Source organism: Ascidia mentula, chromosome 5, assembly GCF_947561715.1.
Source record: "Ascidia mentula chromosome 5, kaAscMent1.1, whole genome shotgun sequence".
NCBI lineage: Eukaryota > Metazoa > Chordata > Ascidiacea > Phlebobranchia > Ascidiidae > Ascidia > Ascidia mentula.
The window spans coordinates 2,484,268-2,507,455 of NC_138570.1; the positions used below are offsets into that span (position 1 = coordinate 2,484,268).

Genomic DNA, 23,188 nt, shown 5'->3' on the forward strand with positions numbered 1-23,188 from the left:
TAATCGCTTATATACTATACGTATTAATATATTTTACTTCTATTCTGAAAGTACTAGAATCGAATAAACTTAGTTCACATTTTAACGTGGGCGAAACCTTTGTTAAAATGTAAAAAGTCGTGAGGAACAAGAAATGTAGCAACTAGTGAAAAGATTTTAGATTAATTTGTTTTTCAGTCATGCGTTGGCGACAAATGATTTGTATTCAAATGAGAATTAGCTCTAGGATCGATGGATTCAAGGAGTGCTGAATTTTGATTTCTGGAATTGTCAACAATATTTTGCCCTTAATTAAAAAGCGTGCATTCAATCATCGACAGCCAAACGTACACCGGCAATAAGATCTATTGCCAAAAGAGATTAAACCATCATAATCCATGCAACAGATTGTTCCCTGAACTAACTTTTTAGAACTACTAGTTGACCTAAACGAAAAAGCAATTTGTATTATTTCAAGAAAAACTCCGACGATTATTGACGTCATCATACGACAATACGCAACAAACAAGAAGAGCGACACCTAGCGTTTTCAACGGTATACGATCAACCTCCACTTGTAGACGCGCTTGGCCAATTATACGAGAAATCGATACATGGGCATCAGCTAAAGTCACACAATCAAGATCTACCGACAAAAGCCGGGAAGCAGTAATACTGTTAAGTGATAGCAAGACAAAGGAGAGTTCAAACATCGTGTATAACATACAACATGTAAACTGCACAATGTACAAACAAAACAATTGTTGGTGTAATGGCTTGTTTCGAACAAACAACTTACATAACCGTTCTATGGATTAACACTTGCACTTTTGTCACCACGGGCCATGCGTAATGATCGTAAACAATTTGCACATTCTACAATCTTAGACTCGTTAGTTACACTTTTTGCATAGCGACACAAAGTACGCAGTTCAAGGCCACTGTTTTGTGTGACTTTTAAGCCAGGGTTAGGAGGTGGAGCTGTCATCGTTTTCATCCGAGACTGTTTTGTTTTCTGTCGTCGTTTCGCTGTTACTAACATCCAGTTTGTCGTATAAATCTCTGCCGGTTTTGATGCTGGTGGGGCGTGCAGTGTCTTCGGCAGCCTACGGAACGAGATCGCGGTATTTAAAAAATCCAATCGCGTAATAATTCGAAGCTTAAAATTGGGTGAAACCTACAGTCGCATATCTTGCACAGTAAAAGTTAAAACTACTTTTTTAAATCGCTTTTAATTCTTGTAGCAAATCCTGTCAGCTCACAAAATCCAACGGACTTTGATTTGCTGTTTTGAGAAATTCACTAGAAGAAAGCGGGAAGGGCAAATAATTCTCTCAAACTCGGAGCGCGCCCAGCAAAAAAAAAAAACACTTTACCTCGTTCCGTCGTCTTCGTCGGTAAACAACATATCCGACTGCAGCAGCGACAAGCAACACCCCGAACAATACCATGACAACGATGAAGGGTATGAGCCAGCTAGCTAACCCTGAAACAATACACAGGCTGTAAATACTCTGAGTGGTCGGTAAGCAACCGGTTCTGCCAAAGAAAATTCGGGTCTGATTAAACAAAAATGAGGGTCCTATATTTCACTTAAAAAAGAGACCAAACAGAATTTCAACAGGACTAGAATTTTTTAGTCTTCATGGTAAGTTGCGGGGCACTCATTTTTTGAGTCGCGTAAAGATTAGGCCATGCAGATATGTCAAATGTACCTATGTGATCGGGCCTGTTCATAATCATCACCACTCCATACAAGATATATGTTTGCACTTGAGTTTGATAACTTGCTTACCAAGGAACGTTTTGCACCCATTAAAAAAGTTTAGAGAGCATTGCTTCCATATTGAATGATAAAGCGAGCAAAAAAGAGCACAGAACAACAGCGGTATAATCAATAATGATCGTTGGGAAAAACAATTCGACAAAACGCAACTTACCGGCTATCGCCACACAAGCAGATCCGCTGTCATGCAACCCAGGGTTACAGAGACACTGGTAGTTTCCAATTGTATTATTGCACCATCTGCCAGGTGGGCATATGCTGGCATTTACGCACTCGTCGATGTCGAAGCAGTTGGATCCATTGCCGGTGTAACCGCCACGACAAACGCAAGTGGAGTTGCAGGATGTTTCCGAGCAGTCCGCGTTTCTGTTGCACGGATTCTCCGAACATCGACGATGCTCGCAATGCGTTCCATTGCCAGTTGAACCGTTACGACACAAACATTCGTAGCTGCCCAAGTTGTTTCGGCAATCCGCGCATTCGTGACAAGGGAAGACGGGCGCACTGCACTCATCGATGTCAATACAGTCCGTACCTTTAGGAATATAACCGCTTCTACACGAACACGAGTAATTCCCGGGTAAGTTTGTACAATTCGCGTTTGAGTGACAAGGCGTCTCCACGCACTCGTCCTTATCCACGCATAAAGTTTCATTTGCCTGGAATCCGCCGCCACACACACAAGTGTAGCTTCCCAGGGTATTGTTGCATGTTGGATGACGGTGGCAGACGTCGTAGGATGTTCCGTCTTCAGGACACGGATTAAACTCACTTGCGTTGCTGATACACAAGCTGGAATTGATCATGCATTCGTCCAAGTCTTCACAATGAGTGCCGTTGCCTGCAGTGGATCGTGTTTATTATTTCGCTGTTTGGACATTTGGATAGACGAAGTTTAATTTTTTTAAAAGTTCATACGTTGTTAATTCTTCCATACAAATTATTTTAACATATACAGTAAGGCCGAAACAGGAATTTTGGTCACTTTTAGTTTATATTTCTAAACATCAACGAGGCTTCACGAATTTGTGAACGTTTACCCTGTGGGATGGTAATTGGATCCAAATATTTTTAATCTTGGAGTAGACTTGTTTTGATAATTCAAATTCCCTCCTATGTCATATTTTTACCAAGGGCCGACGCAAGGCCATTTTGTACCAGTTGATGTTACTTCAAAAAGTCATCATTATAAAAATGTTTTGGTACCAGCAACCCCAATCGCTGTTTTGATATTACTGTGTAATAATAACAGGTAAAAGTTCTGCGCTCTGTTAAGGTTAAGCGCCCTAAACAATCGCTTAGTTAGCCTTCATGGACACGCCAGCCCTGGTTATACCTGTGAATCCAACCCCACAATCACACGAATAGTTTCCAGGATGGTTCGAACAAATGGCGTTTTCATCGCAAGGAATGTTCAGACACTCATTCACATCAGCACAAAAGCTCCCGTTCCTTTGAAATCCGTCGTCACATACACACGTGTAGTTGCCCTCTGTGTTGTTGCAAGTCGGCTGGCGGTGACAGAGTTGATAGGGCGCACCATCTTCTGGACAACGCAAGAATCCTGTGCTGTTGCTTGTGCATATATCAGGTTCCATAACACATTCGTTTATGTCGTCACACAACACGCCGTCCCAAACGAAACCAGTATTGCATACACAAGCGAAGCTTCCTATTGTGTTGTTGCACGAAAGGTTTCCAGGGCATGGATTTGTTTCCAGTATGCACTCGTTAATGTCAGTACAATTAGAGCCATTTCCAGTAAAGCCTACGTCACAATCGCAATCGAACGAGCCGTTTGTGTTGTGACAGTCTGCGATCGTGTCACACGAAAACGCTGCTGCGGGATCAATCAGGCGTGAGAAGTCACCGTCCGACGATTGGCAAATTTGGTCGCGCGCAGCAAATGACGTCACCGTGTCGCACTCGTCAATATCAACACACGTGGTTCCGTTGCCGTAGTAACCACTGTTGCAAGTGCATTGAAATGTTTCTGAGCAGTTCCGGCACGTCGCGTTGGCATGACAACAATCTGCAAGGAAAGACAAGTGAATTTCAAATCCAGCAGAAGAAATTTATTTATTGACACCTATCCATAAAATCATATTTAAAGAAAACAAATTCAGTTGGTATGTAGACCAAGCAGTTACTTAACTGGCCACATTACTCATAATAGTCAGCGCATTCATTGTACTTGAAGGCTATTTTCGTGCTTGAATCTGGTCATACATTACCTTGAATTAATATAGTTGTTACTGGAGAACCACATAGATCGTTGCAGGCTGACACAGAAACTGTGTAATTCAAACAGTTTCCAATGTCCAATAACATCACACTTGTATCTGTGGATAGTAGAGAGTAATTAGAAACATATCTGATAAAAGTTAACACAACACGTTGCTAGATTAAAACAGGATTGTCTTACAATCTAGGTTTGATAATGGAAAATTATCCACAGTACTAAATATAGAAAGAATTGAACTAATATATTGACAAAAAAATTAATTTGTCCTACCTGTTTGTACGAGAGATGTATTTGCTACTAAAGATGAAATCTCTATAGAGTAGTTTGATGCTCCGGCAGTTGTTCCCCAAGAAATAGATACAAATGTACAGAAACTGGTAGCATCCAAACTTACAGTTCCCGGTCCTGGAAAAATGATTGATGTTAAATTATTGTTTTACATTACACTTTATCATAATGCTTATGTTTTGTAAGGCAACAAACAATATTTTTGCAACAGTAATATGTTTGTCTGACGTGTTGTGATTCTTCTCTCAATGGAAGTTCCAGTGCCACCAGCGTTTCGCGCAGCCAGAGAAATGGTGTAACCCTGTCCTGAAAGCAGCCCACTAACATTGTAACCTGTTGCATTCTGAGGAAGATTGATTTCCTTAAAAGAAAGTAATGCAGATATTACTTAATTTTACTCAAAAAGAGGTGAATATAAGGAAGTGCTTGTTAAAATAACAAAAAAAGATTTGTATGAGAAATAATTCCATCTTTATGTTACTATTGGTATATAATATGTCCCAAAACACCTGTAAAGTGTAACTAAAGTTTGGGTAAACACATTCACATTATTCCGCTTTTTTCCATGATTAAGAGAAGGTCATGCTTTAGTTTACCATATTTCCATCAGCCACCACTCTCTTCTTCCGTGCTGTAACCAAGGAAACTATAATAACATAAGAAGTTGCACCAACAGCTGACTTCCACTCCAAAATGACATAGTTGGAACCAATTTCCCTGATACCAAATCCACTCACATCTCCAGGAGCTTGAGACAAAGAGACACAACAATGGTGTTAGTAATGGTAGCACATGCCATGCACAAGGTTCGCTATTGCTTGTTTATGTCACACAATTGTATAAACCATTTTTATTTGCACAGACTACACTGTACATGAACTATACAAGCAAACATTACAATAGAATGGACACCAATAAAACCTTAGAGGTTATAGAGTCAGGCGCCAATAAGATGGTGATTTTCCTACAGAGAATCAAGCTCTGGCATAGGATTGCATTTAAAGAAAAATGTACAATTAAATACAGTAAATTAATAAGCAAAAAACACATATGATATATAGTAAATGTGTTTTTCTCAATCAACATTAATTATCACTCAAGAGTTAACAATTTTAAATCTATAAAAGTAACAAATATATCTTACAACAAATGAAACATGTTACCTGTTAGTTGGTACATTACGTTGCTGGTTAAATTCCCATCATATACAGAAGCAACAATGGAGTAATTTGTACCAGGTTCCAATCCACCAATGACTTCCAAATCACTTGTCACATTTTCCAAAACCCGACGGTCTCCAGTAACAGTGTTCACAATGAATAACTGCAAAAAAAACGAATATGCAAAAAAATACAGTGTTTTGAACAGGAAATTTTTCCAACCAACCGTATGGAAAACTCTTGGATCACGAACCAAAAAGTTGACGGTAATTGAAGAAGAGTTCACAGAATCAGGGGTGATATCTGGTTTCAAGATTTCTAAAGAAGAAATTTCAAGTACAACCAAGCAAAAGTCAACAAGAACATCAAACTAACCTGTGCAGTTTATGCCATCACCAAGGTAATTTATAAGGCAAACACAGTCATAGGTTCCAACTATATTAGTACAATTAGCATTAGGGCTACAGTTATCAAGTCCTAAAAAACATTCATTAATATCTTGACAAAATGTTCCATTGCCAGTGAAGCCAGAATTGCACATACACTCAAAGGAACCAGGCAAATTGGTACAGGTGGCAGTTGAATCACACATAGCTGTCGTGTTACATTCATTTATGTCATCACAAAACGTTCCATTCCCAGTAAATCCAGAATTGCAGGTACATTGAAAAGTGCCAGGTAGATTGGTACAAGTGGCATTTGAATCACACATAGCTGTAGTGTTGCATTCATTTATGTCATCACAAAATTTTCCATTCCCAGTAAATCCAGAATTGCAGGTACATTGAAAAGTGCCAGGTGAATTGGTACAAGTGGCATTTGAGTCACACATAGCTGTAGTGTTGCATTCATTTATGTCATCACAAAACATTCCATTGCCAGTAAATCCAGAATTGCAGGTACATTGAAAAGTGCCAGGTGTATTGGTACAAGTGGCATTTGAGTCACACATAGCTGTCGTGTTGCATTCATTTATGTCATCACAAAATATTCCATTCCCAGTAAATCCAGAATTGCAGGTACATTGAAAAGTGCCAGGTGTATTGGTACAAGTGGCGTTTGAGTCACACATAGCTGTAGTGTTGCATTCATCTATGTCATCACAAAACATTCCATTCCCAGTAAATCCAGAATTGCAGGTACATTGGAAAGTGCCAGGTGAATTGGTACAAGTGGCGTTTGAGTCACACATAGCTGTAGTGTTGCATTCATTTATGTCATCACAAAATATTCCATTCCCAGTAAATCCAGAATTGCAGGTACATTGAAAAGTGCCGGGTGTATTGGTACAAGTGGCATTTGAGTCACACATAGCTGTAGTGTCGCATTCATCTATGTCATCACAAAACATTCCATTCCCAGTAAATCCAGCATTGCAGGTACATTGAAAAGTGCCAGGTGTATTGGTACAAGTGGCATTTGAGTCACACATAGCTGTAGTGTTGCATTCATCTATGTCATCACAAAACATTCCATTCCCAGTAAATCCAGAATTGCAGGTACATTGAAAAGTGCCAGGTGTATTGGTACAAGTGGCATTTGAGTCACACATACCTGTCGTGTTGCATTCATTTATGTCATCACAAAATATTCCATTCCCAGTAAATCCAGAATTGCAGGTACATTGAAAAGTGCCAGGTGTATTGGTACAAGTGGCATTTGAGTCACACATAGCTGTAGTGTTGCATTCATCTATGTCATCACAAAACATTCCATTCCCAGTAAATCCAGAATTGCAGGTACATTGAAAAGTGCCAGGTGAATTGGTACATGTGGCATTTGAGTCACACATAGCTGTCGTGTTGCATTCATTTATGTCATCACAAAATGTTCCATTCCCAGTAAATCCAGAATTGCAGGTACATTGAAAAGTGCCAGGTGTATTGGTACAAGTGGCATTTGAGTCACACATAGCTGTCGTGTTGCATTCATTTATGTCATCACAAAATATTCCATTCCCAGTAAATCCAGAATTGCAGGTACATTGAAAAGTGCCAGGTGTATTGGTACAAGTGGCATTTGAGTCACACATAGCTGTCGTGTTGCATTCATTTATGTCATCACAAAATATTCCATTCCCAGTAAATCCAGAATTGCAGGTACATTGGAAAGTGCCAGGTGAATTGGCACAAGTGGCATTTGAGTCACACATAGCTGTAGTGTTGCATTCATCTATGTCATCACAAAATTTTCCATTCCCAGTAAATCCAGAATTGCAGGTACATTGAAAAGTGCCAGGTGTATTGGTACAAGTGGCATTTGAGTCACACATAGCTGTAGTGTTGCATTCATTTATGTCATCACAAAACATTCCATTGCCAGTAAATCCAGAATTGCAGGTACATTGGAAAGTGCCAGGTGAATTGGTACAAGTTGCATTTGAGTCACACATAGCTGTAGTGTTGCATTCATTTATGTCATCACAAAACATTCCATTCCCAGTAAATCCAGAATTGCAGGTACATTGGAAAGTGCCAGGTGTATTGGTACAAGTTGCATTTGAGTCACACATAGCTGTAGTGTTGCATTCATTTATGTCATCACAAAACATTCCATTGCCAGTAAATCCAGAATTGCAGGTACATTGGAAAGTGCCAGGTGAATTGGTACAAGTTGCATTTGAGTCACATTTAGCTGTAGTGTTGCATTCATTTATGTCATCACAAAACATTCCATTGCCAGTAAATCCAGAATTGCAGGTACATTGGAAAGTGCCAGGTGAATTGGTACAAGTTGCATTTGAGTCACATTTAGCTGTAGTGTTGCATTCATTTATGTCATCACAAAACATTCCATTGCCAGTAAATCCAGAATTGCAGGTACATTGGAAAGTGCCAGGTGAATTGGTACAAGTTGCATTTGAGTCACACATAGCTGTAGTGTTGCATTCATTTATGTCATCACAAAACATTCCATTGCCAGTAAATCCAGAATTGCAGGTACATTGGAAAGTGCCAGGTGAATTGGTACATGTGGCATTTGAGTCACACATAGCTGTAGTGTCGCATTCATTTATGTCATCACAAAATGTTCCATTTCCAGTATATCCAGAATTGCAGGTACATTGAAAAGTGCCAGGTGAATTGACACAAGTGGCATTTGAGTCACACATAGCTGTAGTGTCGCATTCATTTATGTCATCACAAAATGTTCCATTTCCAGTATATCCAGAATTGCAGGTACATTGAAAAGTGCCAGGTGAATTTGTACAAGTGGCATTTGAGTCACACATAGCTGTAGTGTCGCATTCATTTATGTCATCACAAAATGTTCCATTTCCAGTATATCCAGAATTGCAGGTACATTGAAAAGTGCCAGGTGAATTGACACAAGTGGCATTTGAGTCACACATAGCTGTAGTGTCGCATTCATTTATGTCATCACAAAATGTTCCATTCCCAGTAAATCCAGAATTGCAGGTACATTGAAAAGTGCCAGGTGAATTTGTACAAGTGGCATTTGAGTCACACATAGCTGTAGTGTCGCATTCATTTATGTCATCACAAAATGTTCCATTCCCAGTAAATCCAGAATTGCAGGTACATTGGAAAGTGCCAGGTGAATTTGTACAAGTAGCATTTGAGTCACACATAGCTGTAGTGTCGCATTCATTTATGTCATCACAAAATGTTCCATTCCCAGTAAATCCAGAATTGCAGGTACATTGGAAAGTGCCAGGTGAATTGGCACAAGTTGCATTTGAGTCACACATAGCTGTAGTGTTGCATTCATTTATGTCATCACAAAATGTTCCATTCCCAGTAAATCCAGAATTGCAGGTACATTGGAAAGTGCCAGGTGAATTGGTACAAGTGGCATTTGAGTCACACATAGCTGTAGTGTCGCATTCATTTATGTCATCACAAAATGTTCCATTCCCAGTAAATCCAGAATTGCAGGTACATTGAAAAGTGCCAGGTGAATTTGTACAAGTGGCATTTGAGTCACACATAGCTGTAGTGTCACATTCATTTATGTCATCACAAAATGTTCCATTCCCAGTAAATCCAGAATTGCAGGTACATTGGAAAGTGCCAGGTGAATTTGTACAAGTTGCATTTGAGTCACACATAGCTGTAGTGTCGCATTCATTTATGTCATCACAAAATGTTCCATTCCCAGTAAATCCAGAATTGCAGGTACATTGAAAAGTGCCAGGTGAATTTGTACAAGTGGCATTTGAGTCACACATAGCTGTAGTGTCGCATTCATTTATGTCATCACAAAATGTTCCATTCCCAGTAAATCCAGAATTGCAGGTACATTGGAAAGTGCCAGGTGAATTTGTACAAGTGGCATTTGAGTCACACATAGCTGTAGTGTCGCATTCATTTATGTCATCACAAAATGTTCCATTCCCAGTAAATCCAGAATTGCAGGTACATTGGAAAGTGCCAGGTGAATTTGTACAAGTGGCATTTGAGTCACACATAGCTGTAGTGTCGCATTCATTTATGTCATCACAAAATGTTCCATTCCCAGTAAATCCAGAATTGCAGGTACATTGGAAAGTGCCAGGTGAATTGGCACAAGTTGCATTTGAGTCACACATAGCTGTAGTGTTGCATTCATTTATGTCATCACAAAATGTTCCATTCCCAGTAAATCCAGAATTGCAGGTACATTGAAAAGTGCCAGGTGAATTTGTACAAGTGGCATTTGAGTCACACATAGCTGTAGTGTCGCATTCATTTATGTCATCACAAAATGTTCCATTCCCAGTAAATCCAGAATTGCAGGTACATTGGAAAGTGCCAGGTGAATTTGTACAAGTGGCATTTGAGTCACACATAGCTGTAGTGTCGCATTCATTTATGTCATCACAAAATGTTCCATTCCCAGTAAATCCAGAATTGCAGGTACATTGGAAAGTGCCAGGTGAATTGGCACAAGTTGCATTTGAGTCACACATAGCTGTAGTGTCGCATTCATTTATGTCATCACAAAATGTTCCATTCCCAGTAAATCCAGAATTGCAGGTACATTGGAAAGTGCCAGGTGAATTGGTACAAGTGGCATTTGAGTCACACATAGCTGTAGTGTCGCATTCATTTATGTCATCACAAAATGTTCCATTCCCAGTAAATCCAGAATTGCAGGTACATTGAAAAGTGCCAGGTGAATTTGTACAAGTGGCATTTGAGTCACACATAGCTGTAGTGTCGCATTCATTTATGTCATCACAAAATGTTCCATTCCCAGTAAATCCAGAATTGCAGGTACATTGGAAAGTGCCAGGTGAATTGGTACAAGTGGCATTTGAGTCACACATAGCTGTAGTGTCGCATTCATTTATGTCATCACAAAATGTTCCATTCCCAGTAAATCCAGAATTGCAGGTACATTGGAAAGTGCCAGGTGAATTTGTACAAGTGGCATTTGAGTCACACATAGCTGTAGTGTCGCATTCATTTATGTCATCACAAAATGTTCCATTCCCAGTAAATCCAGAATTGCAGGTACATTGGAAAGTGCCAGGTGAATTTGTACAAGTGGCATTTGAGTCACACATAGCTGTAGTGTCGCATTCATTTATGTCATCACAAAATGTTCCATTCCCAGTAAATCCAGAATTGCAGGTACATTGGAAAGTGCCAGGTGAATTGACACAAGTGGCATTTGAGTCACACATAGCTGTAGTGTCGCATTCATTTATGTCATCACAAAATGTTCCATTCCCAGTAAATCCAGAATTGCAGGTACATTGGAAAGTGCCAGGTGAATTGACACAAGTTGCATTTGAGTCACACATAGCTGTAGTGTCGCATTCATTTATGTCATCACAAAATGTTCCATTCCCAGTAAATCCAGAATTGCAGGTACATTGGAAAGTGCCAGGTGAATTTGTACAAGTGGCATTTGAGTCACACATAGCTGTAGTGTCGCATTCATTTATGTCATCACAAAATGTTCCATTCCCAGTAAATCCAGGATTGCAGGTACATTGAAAAGTTCCAGGTGAATTTGTACAAGTGGCATTTGAGTCACACATAGCTGTAGTGTCGCATTCATTTATGTCATCACAAAATGTTCCATTTCCAGTATATCCAGAATTGCAGGTACATTGAAAAGTGCCAGGTGAATTGACACAAGTGGCATTTGAGTCACACATAGCTGTAGTGTCGCATTCATTTATGTCATCACAAAATGTTCCATTCCCAGTAAATCCAGAATTGCAGGTACATTGAAAAGTGCCAGGTGAATTTGTACAAGTGGCATTTGAGTCACACATAGCTGTAGTGTCGCATTCATTTATGTCATCACAAAATGTTCCATTCCCAGTAAATCCAGAATTGCAGGTACATTGGAAAGTGCCAGGTGAATTGGTACAAGTTGCATTTGAGTCACACATAGCTGTAGTGTCGCATTCATTTATGTCATCACAAAATGTTCCATTCCCAGTAAATCCAGAATTGCAGGTACATTGGAAAGTGCCAGGTGAATTGACACAAGTGGCATTTGAGTCACACATAGCTGTAGTGTCGCATTCATTTATGTCATCACAAAATGTTCCATTCCCAGTAAATCCAGAATTGCAGGTACATTGGAAAGTGCCAGGTGAATTTGTACAAGTGGCATTTGAGTCACACATAGCTGTAGTGTCGCATTCATTTATGTCATCACAAAATGTTCCATTCCCAGTAAATCCAGAATTGCAGGTACATTGGAAAGTGCCAGGTGAATTTGTACAAGTGGCATTTGAGTCACACATAGCTGTAGTGTCGCATTCATTTATGTCATCACAAAATGTTCCATTCCCAGTAAATCCAGAATTGCAGGTACATTGGAAAGTGCCAGGTGAATTGACACAAGTGGCATTTGAGTCACACATAGCTGTAGTGTCGCATTCATTTATGTCATCACAAAATGTTCCATTCCCAGTAAATCCAGAATTGCAGGTACATTGGAAAGTGCCAGGTGAATTGACACAAGTGGCATTTGAGTCACACATAGCTGTAGTGTCGCATTCATTTATGTCATCACAAAATGTTCCATTCCCAGTAAATCCAGAATTGCAGGTACATTGGAAAGTGCCAGGTGAATTTGTACAAGTGGCATTTGAGTCACACATAGCTGTAGTGTCGCATTCATTTATGTCATCACAAAATGTTCCATTCCCAGTAAATCCAGGATTGCAGGTACATTGAAAAGTGCCAGGTGAATTTGTACAAGTTGCATTTGAGTCACACATAGCTGTAGTGTCGCATTCATTTATGTCATCACAAAATGTTCCATTTCCAGTATATCCAGAATTGCAGGTACATTGAAAAGTGCCAGGTGAATTGACACAAGTGGCATTTGAGTCACACATAGCTGTAGTGTCGCATTCATTTATGTCATCACAAAATGTTCCATTCCCAGTAAATCCAGAATTGCAGGTACATTGGAAAGTGCCAGGTGAATTTGTACAAGTGGCATTTGAGTCACACATAGCTGTAGTGTTGCATTCATTTATGTCATCACAAAATGTTCCATTCCCAGTAAATCCAGAATTGCAGGTACATTGGGAAGTGCCAGGTGAATTTGTACAAGTTGCATTCGAGTCACACATAGCTGTAGTGTCGCATTCATTTATGTCATCACAAAATGTTCCATTCCCAGTAAATCCAGAATTGCAGGTACATTGGAAAGTGCCAGGTGAATTTGTACAAGTGGCATTTGAGTCACACATAGCTGTAGTGTTGCATTCATTTATGTCATCACAAAATGTTCCATTCCCAGTAAATCCAGAATTGCAGGTACATTGAAAAGTGCCAGGTGAATTTGTACAAGTGGCATTTGAGTCACACATAGCTGTAGTGTCGCATTCATTTATGTCATCACAAAATGTTCCATTTCCAGTATATCCAGAATTGCAGGTACATTGGAAAGTGCCAGGTGAATTGGTACAAGTTGCATTTGGGTCACACATAGCTGTAGTGTTGCATTCATTTATGTCATCACAAAATGTTCCATTCCCAGTAAATCCAGAATTGCAGGTACATTGGAAACTGCCATTTGTGTTACTGCAAGTTGCATTGGAATCACAGTTATGTGTGTTTGTGGCGCACTCATTTATATCTAAAAAAAAAATTTTAATTTATTGTTTGTTGTCAATATATTGTCAATTAAATTTGGTAGTTTGCAGCTTGTGTGGATCTAACGTGACAACACATAATATTACAGTAATTTTTGTTTAGCAGGATGCTTGATTTTAAGGAAGATAGTCAAAATATTATTATTCTCTGATCTTGTGTCTTCACTGCTATAGACTCTTTTTGGAAACACTGCCTTGCCATAATGATTTGTTGCAATTGCAATATTTTTTTAATGCTTTACTTGTAATACCATATCTACTATTATCACAAAATTAAGTTACACAGACTGGAGAAAAATTCCCTATATTCATGATGCGAGAAGGAGACCTCAATAACATGTTATGCATTTGTTTTTCCACTCTGCTGTTGGATTCCAAGCTAAAGCAAAGAGCATCCGACCAAACCTATGATCTTATTTTTTATTGCAATTGGCTCATTTTCTTTTCAACCTTATTGTCAACCTGTGAATCATATTTCAAAATTCTTTGCCACTTGTCCCTAACGGCAATATTCTAATAATTGGCTGAATAAGTATTGGCAATAGTTGGCAATATGTCAACACAGAAAAAAAGCAGATAAGCTAAATATGAATACCAGCAGCCATTTAATGACTTTATTCAGCAGAAATCAAATGTGTAATAAAGTCATTAATTTACATTGTGGTCATTAAAATACTACAATCGACAACAAATCATAATTTTAAATGTAATGACATAATCCCAATTTTGTTTTGTTATTATCAAGTTAATATCCCTCAATTTTGTTTGATGCAATTCCATTTTTTGCAATAATTCTAGCATTGTGCACGATTCCAAGTGTTTTTGTAAAATTGAAGCATGCCTACATTTTGTATTTGATGAGGCATATCACTAGTAATAAATCATACAGTTCAATATTAAATAAATTTGATACGATAGGTAATGTCAAACTATACATATGCAATGATAGCTAACCATTAACAGCAGAGCATGTATCTGATGTCGTTGTCTGATTACTGCCATCAGCAGCACGAACAGTGGCATTGACTGTAATCATGTATGCCCCAGTTGTCAAGTTTCCAAACTCAACCTGAACAAAAGGTTAAGATAGCATGTAAAAATTAGGAGATGTGTCAATGCAGAAAAGGTTGCAGCCTGCTTTATTCTGACTAAATCACAATATTTAATAACAGAATTAATATTAATTTTGGTCACAACAAGCACTTGTTCCGGACAAATAACAGTTTGTATCATTGCTGAAGCAACATAATTCTATTTTAGTGTTGCACCAAATTTTGCAATGTTTATTTCCTGCAAACATCAAAATTCATGCCTAACTACATAAGGGCTGTTGGTAAAAATTTTAGTAAAAAAATTAAAATCGATTTTCATAAACTCTGATGACAAAAGGGTTAAAAAAAGGATTTTCCAGGGTGCACACCAACTGAGTCTGCACAGGTTGTGTTACATTAATTTCCTCCCTAATATAAAAAAAATATTGATTCACTATGTAGTAAGCAACTAACAAACAAAAGAGATACCCGATAATTAGTGGAACTGTCCAACATGTTTTCCATCAAAACCATTGTTCTTGTCGTTGTTCCCCCACTTACACTGATGGAATACCTTGTAGCTCGAGCAAGAATAGACGGGGAAAATTCAACAATAAGACCAGTTCCATTTGTGAATGAAGTTATATTGAACTGGGAACAGGTGAGTAGTGGGGGTTCTATGTAATAACATGTGGTTTAAGAATTACATTTTTCTAGAGCGGTGTTTTCTAAAATCTAGAATCAAATTAATTTTTCCTTCAGTATCTATTATATTTTTATCGAATCTTTTGGTGCAAGGTTCATACTTCTTGCATTTTTAATATTTACGTGAAATTTTCCCACATGGCAATTGTAAAAAGTTAAGAACCATTGATCTAGTGGCCACATACAAACCTCCAAATTTTTAAATTACCTGTTGTAATCAAAATTGAGAACCTATTTGAAGGGTCAGTCATAGACTGTTGTGCTGAATATAGGCGATCATAAAGGTTTGAACTTACACCACCATTGCAAGTTTCAACCAAGTGGTTTTGTTTGATGGCGTTTATTGTTCCTCTATTTAAAGGAAAGCTAAAATTTCCAAGACTATCTACAAAACTAGATGTTAATAAAACTTCACTCGGTGAAACATGCAAAACCTTACCTTGGACATGAGAATTGTTAAATGTTACAGTTTTTTCACCCTGTGCAGTTCCTTCACCACTTTCAATGAAACCAGTTCCAATTTGGTTAGATTTGTCATAGAGTGACAGTTGTTCCAGCGCAAAACTATGGCACAGAGTATTGGAATATACAATTCGTCGTTCATTCAAAGTTGGTTGCAAAATACCATAGGGAAAAGTTCCAGAAGCTGTAATGAATACAGAAAACTTGTGTTTTTGGCTTTACCAGTTTAGTTTTAAACAACAGGCTTCAAAACAATAAAAAATATAGTAATTAAAACATTTACTAACCATTGAAATACACAAGAGAATTTGAATAAAGTGATGCATTGACAGCCGTCAAGTCAAAGAGGGAAATGTCTGGTGGAAGTGTTTCAGTTGAAAGAAGTATTTCATGTAAACAACTTGAAGAATTTGATAAATTTTGGAATACATTTACGCCTACAACAGAATTGGCAAGATTAATGTTGTATGCATCACGGAGTTCTGATTCCAATCCTGAGTCACAGCTTCTGCTGCCTAAAGACACGGTTCCAAATGCAGATGACATATCTGCAAAAAAAAGACAAAAAATGTTATGAAAACATGAAAAAACATGTCATCAACAATAAATGTTACCTGTTTTAACAGTTTTCATTCCTCCAAAAGGGCTTTGCGACACACTGTATATACTTGATGATATTTCAGAAGCCCTTGCTTGCACTGTGTAGTTAGTATTTGGCATTAGTCCAGTCACTCTAAAACGATATTATATATGTTACTTAGCATCTAAGTATCAACCAAACATGACTACTTACATTGCTACATAGTTTGATTTCACAACAGTATCAGGTACGGAAACATTCCTTGTTATGACATTATTACTTGTTTTTGTAATTCTCACTTCATATGCGGTGACGCCTGGAATTTGCTCCAAAAATATTGTGATAAATGTTGGAGTTGTGATGAATGATAAAATTTCTACTCCATTTGGTGCTGATAAGTTGAAAATATATTAATTTTGTTTAAACCGGTGATATTTTTATGGACTTTACCTGTTCTTGCTGTAGTTTCATAGGGGTCTGAATCAACAGTACCATTGAAAGCAGTAACAAAAACTTTGTAGAAAGTGTTACTGTTTCTGCCATTAATCTACCAAAAAATAATGGCTATTATAACTACAAGCCATTTCACACAAATTTTTTTTTTTAGGAGGGAGTTGCTAAAAAAAAAAAATTAATAAAAATGTTTTGGGTAATTTTTTATTGCTGTTTATGGACTATATCTGTTCGATCTTTGTATAGTTTTGTTCCCAAACAAAGATGTTTAATGTGAAGTACTTATATGATAATTGGTTACGTTTTGTAAATATTAGTGATATAGTGTCAAAACACTTCATAATGTTTATCATATATTTTACCTGGACATTTGTTGTAGTATTGGATATTGTTACACTGTCACCAGGTGTATGATATGCAACCACGAACACATTATAGGATACAGCACTGGTAACTGGCATGATGTCAAGGATGAAGCTGTTTGTGTTCTGGTTGGAAATGGTCACTGACGATGGTGCTAAGTCAAATAATAAAAAAATTAGATATATACCAATAAGAATTGGCAAACATTCAACAGCCAGTAAAAAACTTGGTATAACCCTCTTACTGCATGCAAACAAATGTTGTGGGATTGAGCAGGGTTCTGGTAAATACTAAGCTTAAAATTAGCATTGATATGTTTACTTGTATGAGAATTTACTGTAGTCCGTAATCTATTTGGAACTACTCTGTAAATTTTAGATAACATAGCACAAGATTGTAAACAAATTTCATGCTGTGTCTTGAAACACTGTGAAAACGCGTTTCCAAGAACAGTAACTTGGTTGGTATTTGGCTCCAAATCAGTATTATTTGCACAAAATTAACAAGAAGCATTTTAGAATTAAGTGCTTTTAAAACATAAATCCTTTTTCTGAAAAACTAACAGTCCCAAAAGAGGTTATGACCAAATAAGTGTGATTTTAGTTGATGGTTATGACTTACGATCAATATTGGCTTGGTACTAGGCAGGCATATGCCCTCTTGACAGCAGCAAATAAGTTAGTATCGCTAGAACATTTTAATGATTTCCAACAGTGAGTTAAAAGTGTCCCGACAGCGATGAACAAAGTTATGACCAATTTATTGCTCTGCATATTAACATTTCCATCTATGTATTCATTAATTCAATTTCTGCACCACCAAGAAACTGCTTTGGAAAGTTTGACAACTGTAATGCATGTTTTGGCGACTGGCGTCTTTTTTTCGGTGTTTCTAAAATGCACATTAATTGACGCTTTTCATGGTTCTGAATTCGCGTCATGAATGCGTTCGACGTCACAATGCTGCAACAATTTCTGCTTTGCCTAAACAAAAAAGTTTCTTACGAAAGTATTTACCGCTGCGCTACACGTGTTTTGCTGAAGAACTCCTGTATAAACCAATGCATTTTCAGCCAATCTTTACCTGTACAGTGACGTCAGACCCATAGAAGACGCGAAGTCGGAACCATGGATAGACGCTATTGACAGGGGTTTCCCCGAAACTAGTTTTGCACTTTAAAAGAAGCATCCGGGAATCCCCAAAGTACGTCACTGCAAAGCCTGACACATATAATCCTGGCACTCTGTAACGTATTGCCACCCAGTACAGGCTGTTCAAACTGACAAGTTTGTGGTTTAATCGGTGCCCATCATCGTTGCACAATCATGTTACTTATTTCTTTTTGGACGAGGTTTATCCGCGTGGTAGTTTTTCGTGTAAAATAATTCCACAATATATGCGCTAAACAGCCATAATAGTCAATGAGAGCTGCAGACAAGTGTACAAACTGTTTCGACCTGTAACGTCCTGCTTTGGCTAGCCCTGTGCCAAAGTCTCCAGTTGTATTGAGGAGACCTTACAGGCCGAAACAGTGTTTACACCTGTCTGCGATTCCATATTGTTTATCTAATCAATGATAGTTTTCGTTGTAACACATTCATGTTAGGTTAATGGCCAACAAATACTTCACAGAACAACTTTAGTATTAAATCCCAAGGCCTAGTATTGGTTTGTGTGGGAGAAATAACGCGATGGAAGTCTGTTATCAGTTACGCAAAGGTTACCCGTTCGAGGCAGACTCAAGTAGATGGAAGACAGAAATAAAAGGGTGGAAAAAGGTCTTGATATTTTTTCGTATGTTTTCTCTCACCCACGCATGTTTACCTGTCAGCTGCCCGAACACAGGCGTCGAAGCAACCATCATCAGTATTGTGTATGTAAATCCACCCAGCATTATCGGAGTATCCGTCGCAAAAATTTTCACTTACAAAGTGCTTCTAAGGCTTATACACGAAAACTATATACTCCCATGTTTGCATGCATGTTCCTGAAAAAATATCGACTGAAAACGTAACAACTTGTTAGACGAACTATAGAGGGTTTTCACAACGCATTAACTTTGATATATTTGACATTTTAAAGCAATCACATAGTTTTCGTTTCTAGTTGGGTATAAGATCTAATACGCTTTACAACGACACATTGTTGAATGTTGATGTAAACTAATTATTCAAAGCTTTGGGAGCCTGCAATTTTGTCTGATAATTTGTAAGCACCGCTCGGCTAAACTGGCAACAGGAAAACAGCTTCTTGCGCAAACCCAGCCTCGACTCGATTGAACGGACTTCATGCTTACGTTTTCGTGCAACCTTTGCTGCGCGCTTTGCGCACTAGGTCAAAACGGCATTCCTACTTACTTTTAGCACAGATGGTAATGAGGGTTAATGTAGTCATATTGCATAAACATAACTTGACTTAGTTATAGGGCGTTGCAGTTTCTTGTCTGACCGCGTAAATTTTGTCAGACCGCGTAAATGCTCTTGTTTGTAAAACCACATTGTCGCAATATTATCAATGGAAAAAATACGTTTTGATTGAAAGAAAGAGATAACGTAAAAAATATTGACAACCACTGGTCCACTCTTATTTTATAGATATAAACTTCGATAACTACCAAACACCTCACGTTAGCACAAAATATCTTGCCTCGCTGGTCTTTCGCTTCTGTTTTCAAATGGAAAGCACTTGGGTTAGTACGATCCACTAAGGTGAGTAGAGACAGCTTATATCCTTGATCGTTACAAAAAGACTCCGATACGATAATCTTCACCGAAAACGATCTGTTACTCCCTTGTATCATAATTGTCTCCAATCACCTATTGTTAACGATACTATTTCAAAAATAACTAAAAATGTCTGACGCTTCATATGACACTAATAATAACATGGTTTTAACGCCTTGCGAAACTGCGTCACTATACACAATATGTTCTTGCGAAACTGTCAACTAACCCACCGAAAACTTGGTATAACGCCCTGAGTTCAGTGGAGCGTCCGAGACAGTAAAAAAAAGTTTTGCCTACGCGCTACTAAATGTCACCCACACCAGAACCCGCGTCGCGTCTAACTCGGGAAAGGAGGTTAACGTATTTATTTCAAAGTTTTATCGCATTTCTTTGCAATCAGTTTGGACGCGCAACAATGTTTATAAACATGAACATATTTCGAGTTGTCGTTGGTAAAGAGGCGACATGTTTTTATCGAATAAAAAGTGTTTTTACGCTTTTCCTACTCATATAAACGGTTAAATATTTTCAAAGAGTTTCCTCGAATAAAAAGTCTCAAAGAGTTAATATAAAACAGTTCATAGCCATTTACTCGGCCACAAGTAATACAATGTCTTCTGTTCAACATCATTAAAACCGCAAGGAGTTGCGCAACATGAATAAGCTGAACGTTTGACCTTTGTGCGTAACGCCGGTTCCACACTTAACATATTTCGGCAAGTTACTCATCACAGTACCACTGTTTTGGGTTTGACAAGGCGCACCAGAAACCTAAACATGCACCCATGACGGGAGCCTTTTGATTCGGCTCTTTTTGGTCGGGTTACCTTGGGGCAGTGCGTCATGTTACCACTTCACATGACACGCTTAAGGCAGGATCCACGCAGTCCTGGCAATGCAAGGCGTTTCCCTTTGCCTTAAACTAAAAACAAATAAAATCTTCTGATGTTTGCCGTGTAGTCCGACACAAAACTAAACAGGAACTAAAGGTGGATTTATTTTAGGTATTTACTGTTACTGACGTACAAGCTCGCTGTTTTTTTGTCGTAGCTATGTCGGAAAAAGACGATTCCGCTCTGACGCAATCTCATGAAAAATAACGTAAAAGATCAACACAATGCAACGTTGACATACCAGTATTATCATTTTTAAACGAATAGCTGGAACACAAACACACCGCATTTTCAATTGTTTTCATATGAACCGATTGCTACTGCAAAAGAATAGAATTTCTACTTTCGTCACAATAGTGCGACGGGTGCTATACGCGGATTGATTATTATGCCTGTACAAACAGGCTCCAGACAGACCTTTTTCATGTCACGAAACCAGGGGAATATTCTGAGAGAGGTGTTCAAGTTTTATTGCATATTGTCACGATTTAGGCTGGTGCGAATGTACGTTACCCACTTTTTGACTGGATGTTTTAACACCGCTCAATTTTCTTACTTTTTCACACATTCCTGTCAATCTTTCAATTCGAGAACAGACAACAATGAAGCGATTGAGCATGCTCAGGTTTTCGGTTGGTGATAACCAACGCTTGCCAATCTCATCAAAAATCGAAGCACGCATTTGTATTTCTCTCTTCCATGCAACAAATAAGTAACTATAACACTTGTATCAAATTAATTGATAGACATTTGGTACGATCATCTACTTCGCAGATGAGCGATAATTATGTGAATGGCAACCGATAAAACCGTAAAGGTGATTGGGTGCCCATCACTCAACCCAAGCGAGAGTTTTTGTTATTAACGAGCAACATGCAACATCCAAGTCATTAAAACTTATTTTTTGTACTTATCTGCTTGGGCGCACGCGGTGTGACCTCTAACATATCACAGCGAAAGCTGGAAGAAAAAATTTGCGATTCTCAAACGAGGCGTGACAAGGAACTAAAAAACGCTGAGAACCTCAAAAATGTTTCGGTAGCTAAGTTTTGGCTGACTAAGTTTCCAGTTATCTGAATGCCGATGTAGTTTACCCAACTAACCAACCGCCGTGGGCTGATATCCTCCAGTGCTTTACAGCAAATGCCTGATGGGTTAACATCCAGATAAATGCTTATACTAACTTTCCCTTGCTAATAATACGTTTTGCTTATTGGTTTAAACACTAACTGGCCACTGTGGCATATCTGTCATCGCACACTTCCTCGTCACAAAACCAAATTTGTTCCTATCTTACTCTACTAACCCGACCTTTTATACAAGCTACGTCGGAAACGAACTTGGCTAACAAAAAATTCCCAATTTACTTACTATTTAACGTAACTTCAAAGCAAGGTAAAAACCCGCAAAAGATGCGCAGCGATCCGTTACATGAGCGTGAAAGGCAACGCTATGTTTTTCTATGACGTATAGGTAAGCCCCTTCCTTTTAGCTGAATTGGCAGTAGCATTTTTCACGTACTTTCATGCCATTTATCCACCACAAAGTGTTCAACGTCGCATCTTCTCCGGATAATTTTATCTACAGAACTGCTAACAACGAACTAAATTTGCGAACCCGTAATTATTTTTGGCCAAACGCCAAAAATGTGGCGAACACTTCAAACAAACAATCGTAGGTGGAATATTGCAGGAAAGGGTTCCTTAGGCAAGTATTACGAACCAACAGAATCTGTCACTGTTTTGGGTGATCCACAATATTGCCCAAAACGCTTAACTCACACCAAGCAGAAAATCTAACCGTAAACCGTTCCCGGGGTAGCTTAGGTTCTAAACCCCTTGTAAAACTTAAATCAACACGCGAATGAACGTGACTTTACGCGCTACATAACTGTAACTAAGCTACATAAATTACGCCAAGTTAGCTAGCTTAGTTCCAAAGAGACGTTCTCTTTCACGTCAGTTCAAGCGAAAAATAACCCAGGTTTGACAACAAACACTGATTTGCATACACTTATTTAGGGCCAGATTTTTTTGTGCCATTGAATGCTTGCGCAGGAGTTTCTCCGGTCAGTTTCTGCGCATGAAAAGTTCTGTAGGTTTTTCCGTTGCCATGTGGTTAAAGGTTGTCGATACAACGAAGAAATTCCGTTGGCGTCAACTGAAATCCGATAAAAAATGAAATGAACTTTTTTGTAAAAAACTTTTCTGTGACATAAATATAATGATATGTTGAGTTGGCTATTCTAACATTCTGACGATACTGCCTGCCTGCGGAATAGCTATCAAACGACACCAAAACACAATAGTCGAAGCAACTCAAATTGAAGTTTGGTTATTGTTATGCTGATAAACAATACACTAAAATGCTTTAACTACGTCATACAAAAATGTTTAAAAACGCTTTGCATTACCGCACTTGCTTCTCTGTGTTCAGTCGG

At 38.4% G+C, this 23,188-nt stretch overlaps 2 protein-coding genes across 2 annotated transcripts; both read right to left on the reverse strand.

Moving 5' to 3' along the window:
- Window positions 1–431: 431 nt before the first annotated feature.
- LOC145901828 (uncharacterized) lies at window positions 432–12,290 on the reverse strand. Its single transcript, XM_082989629.1, has 13 exons — window positions 12,149–12,290; window positions 10,236–10,372; window positions 5,834–9,581; window positions 5,685–5,776; window positions 5,462–5,621; window positions 4,895–5,046; window positions 4,527–4,659; window positions 4,281–4,415; window positions 4,000–4,107; window positions 3,102–3,797; window positions 1,920–2,606; window positions 1,356–1,465; window positions 432–1,085 (listed from the first exon to the last, which is right to left on the reverse strand). The coding sequence occupies exons 1-13, from the start codon at window positions 12,288–12,290 to the stop codon at window positions 948–950; spliced, it is 6,438 nt and encodes a 2,145-aa protein (XP_082845755.1). The 3' UTR covers window positions 432–947.
- Window positions 12,291–13,122: 832 nt separating this feature from the next.
- Window positions 13,123–19,127, reverse strand: LOC145901829 (uncharacterized). The gene is made up of 12 exons (XM_082989630.1): window positions 18,954–19,127; window positions 17,129–17,283; window positions 16,764–16,860; window positions 16,527–16,704; window positions 16,348–16,466; window positions 16,021–16,281; window positions 15,711–15,917; window positions 15,480–15,656; window positions 15,056–15,243; window positions 14,490–14,604; window positions 13,249–13,519; window positions 13,123–13,132 (listed from the first exon to the last, which is right to left on the reverse strand). Exons 1-12 carry the CDS (start codon window positions 19,021–19,023, stop codon window positions 13,123–13,125), a joined length of 1,848 nt encoding a protein of 615 aa, XP_082845756.1. The 5' UTR covers window positions 19,024–19,127.
- Window positions 19,128–23,188: the final 4,061 nt, after the last annotated feature.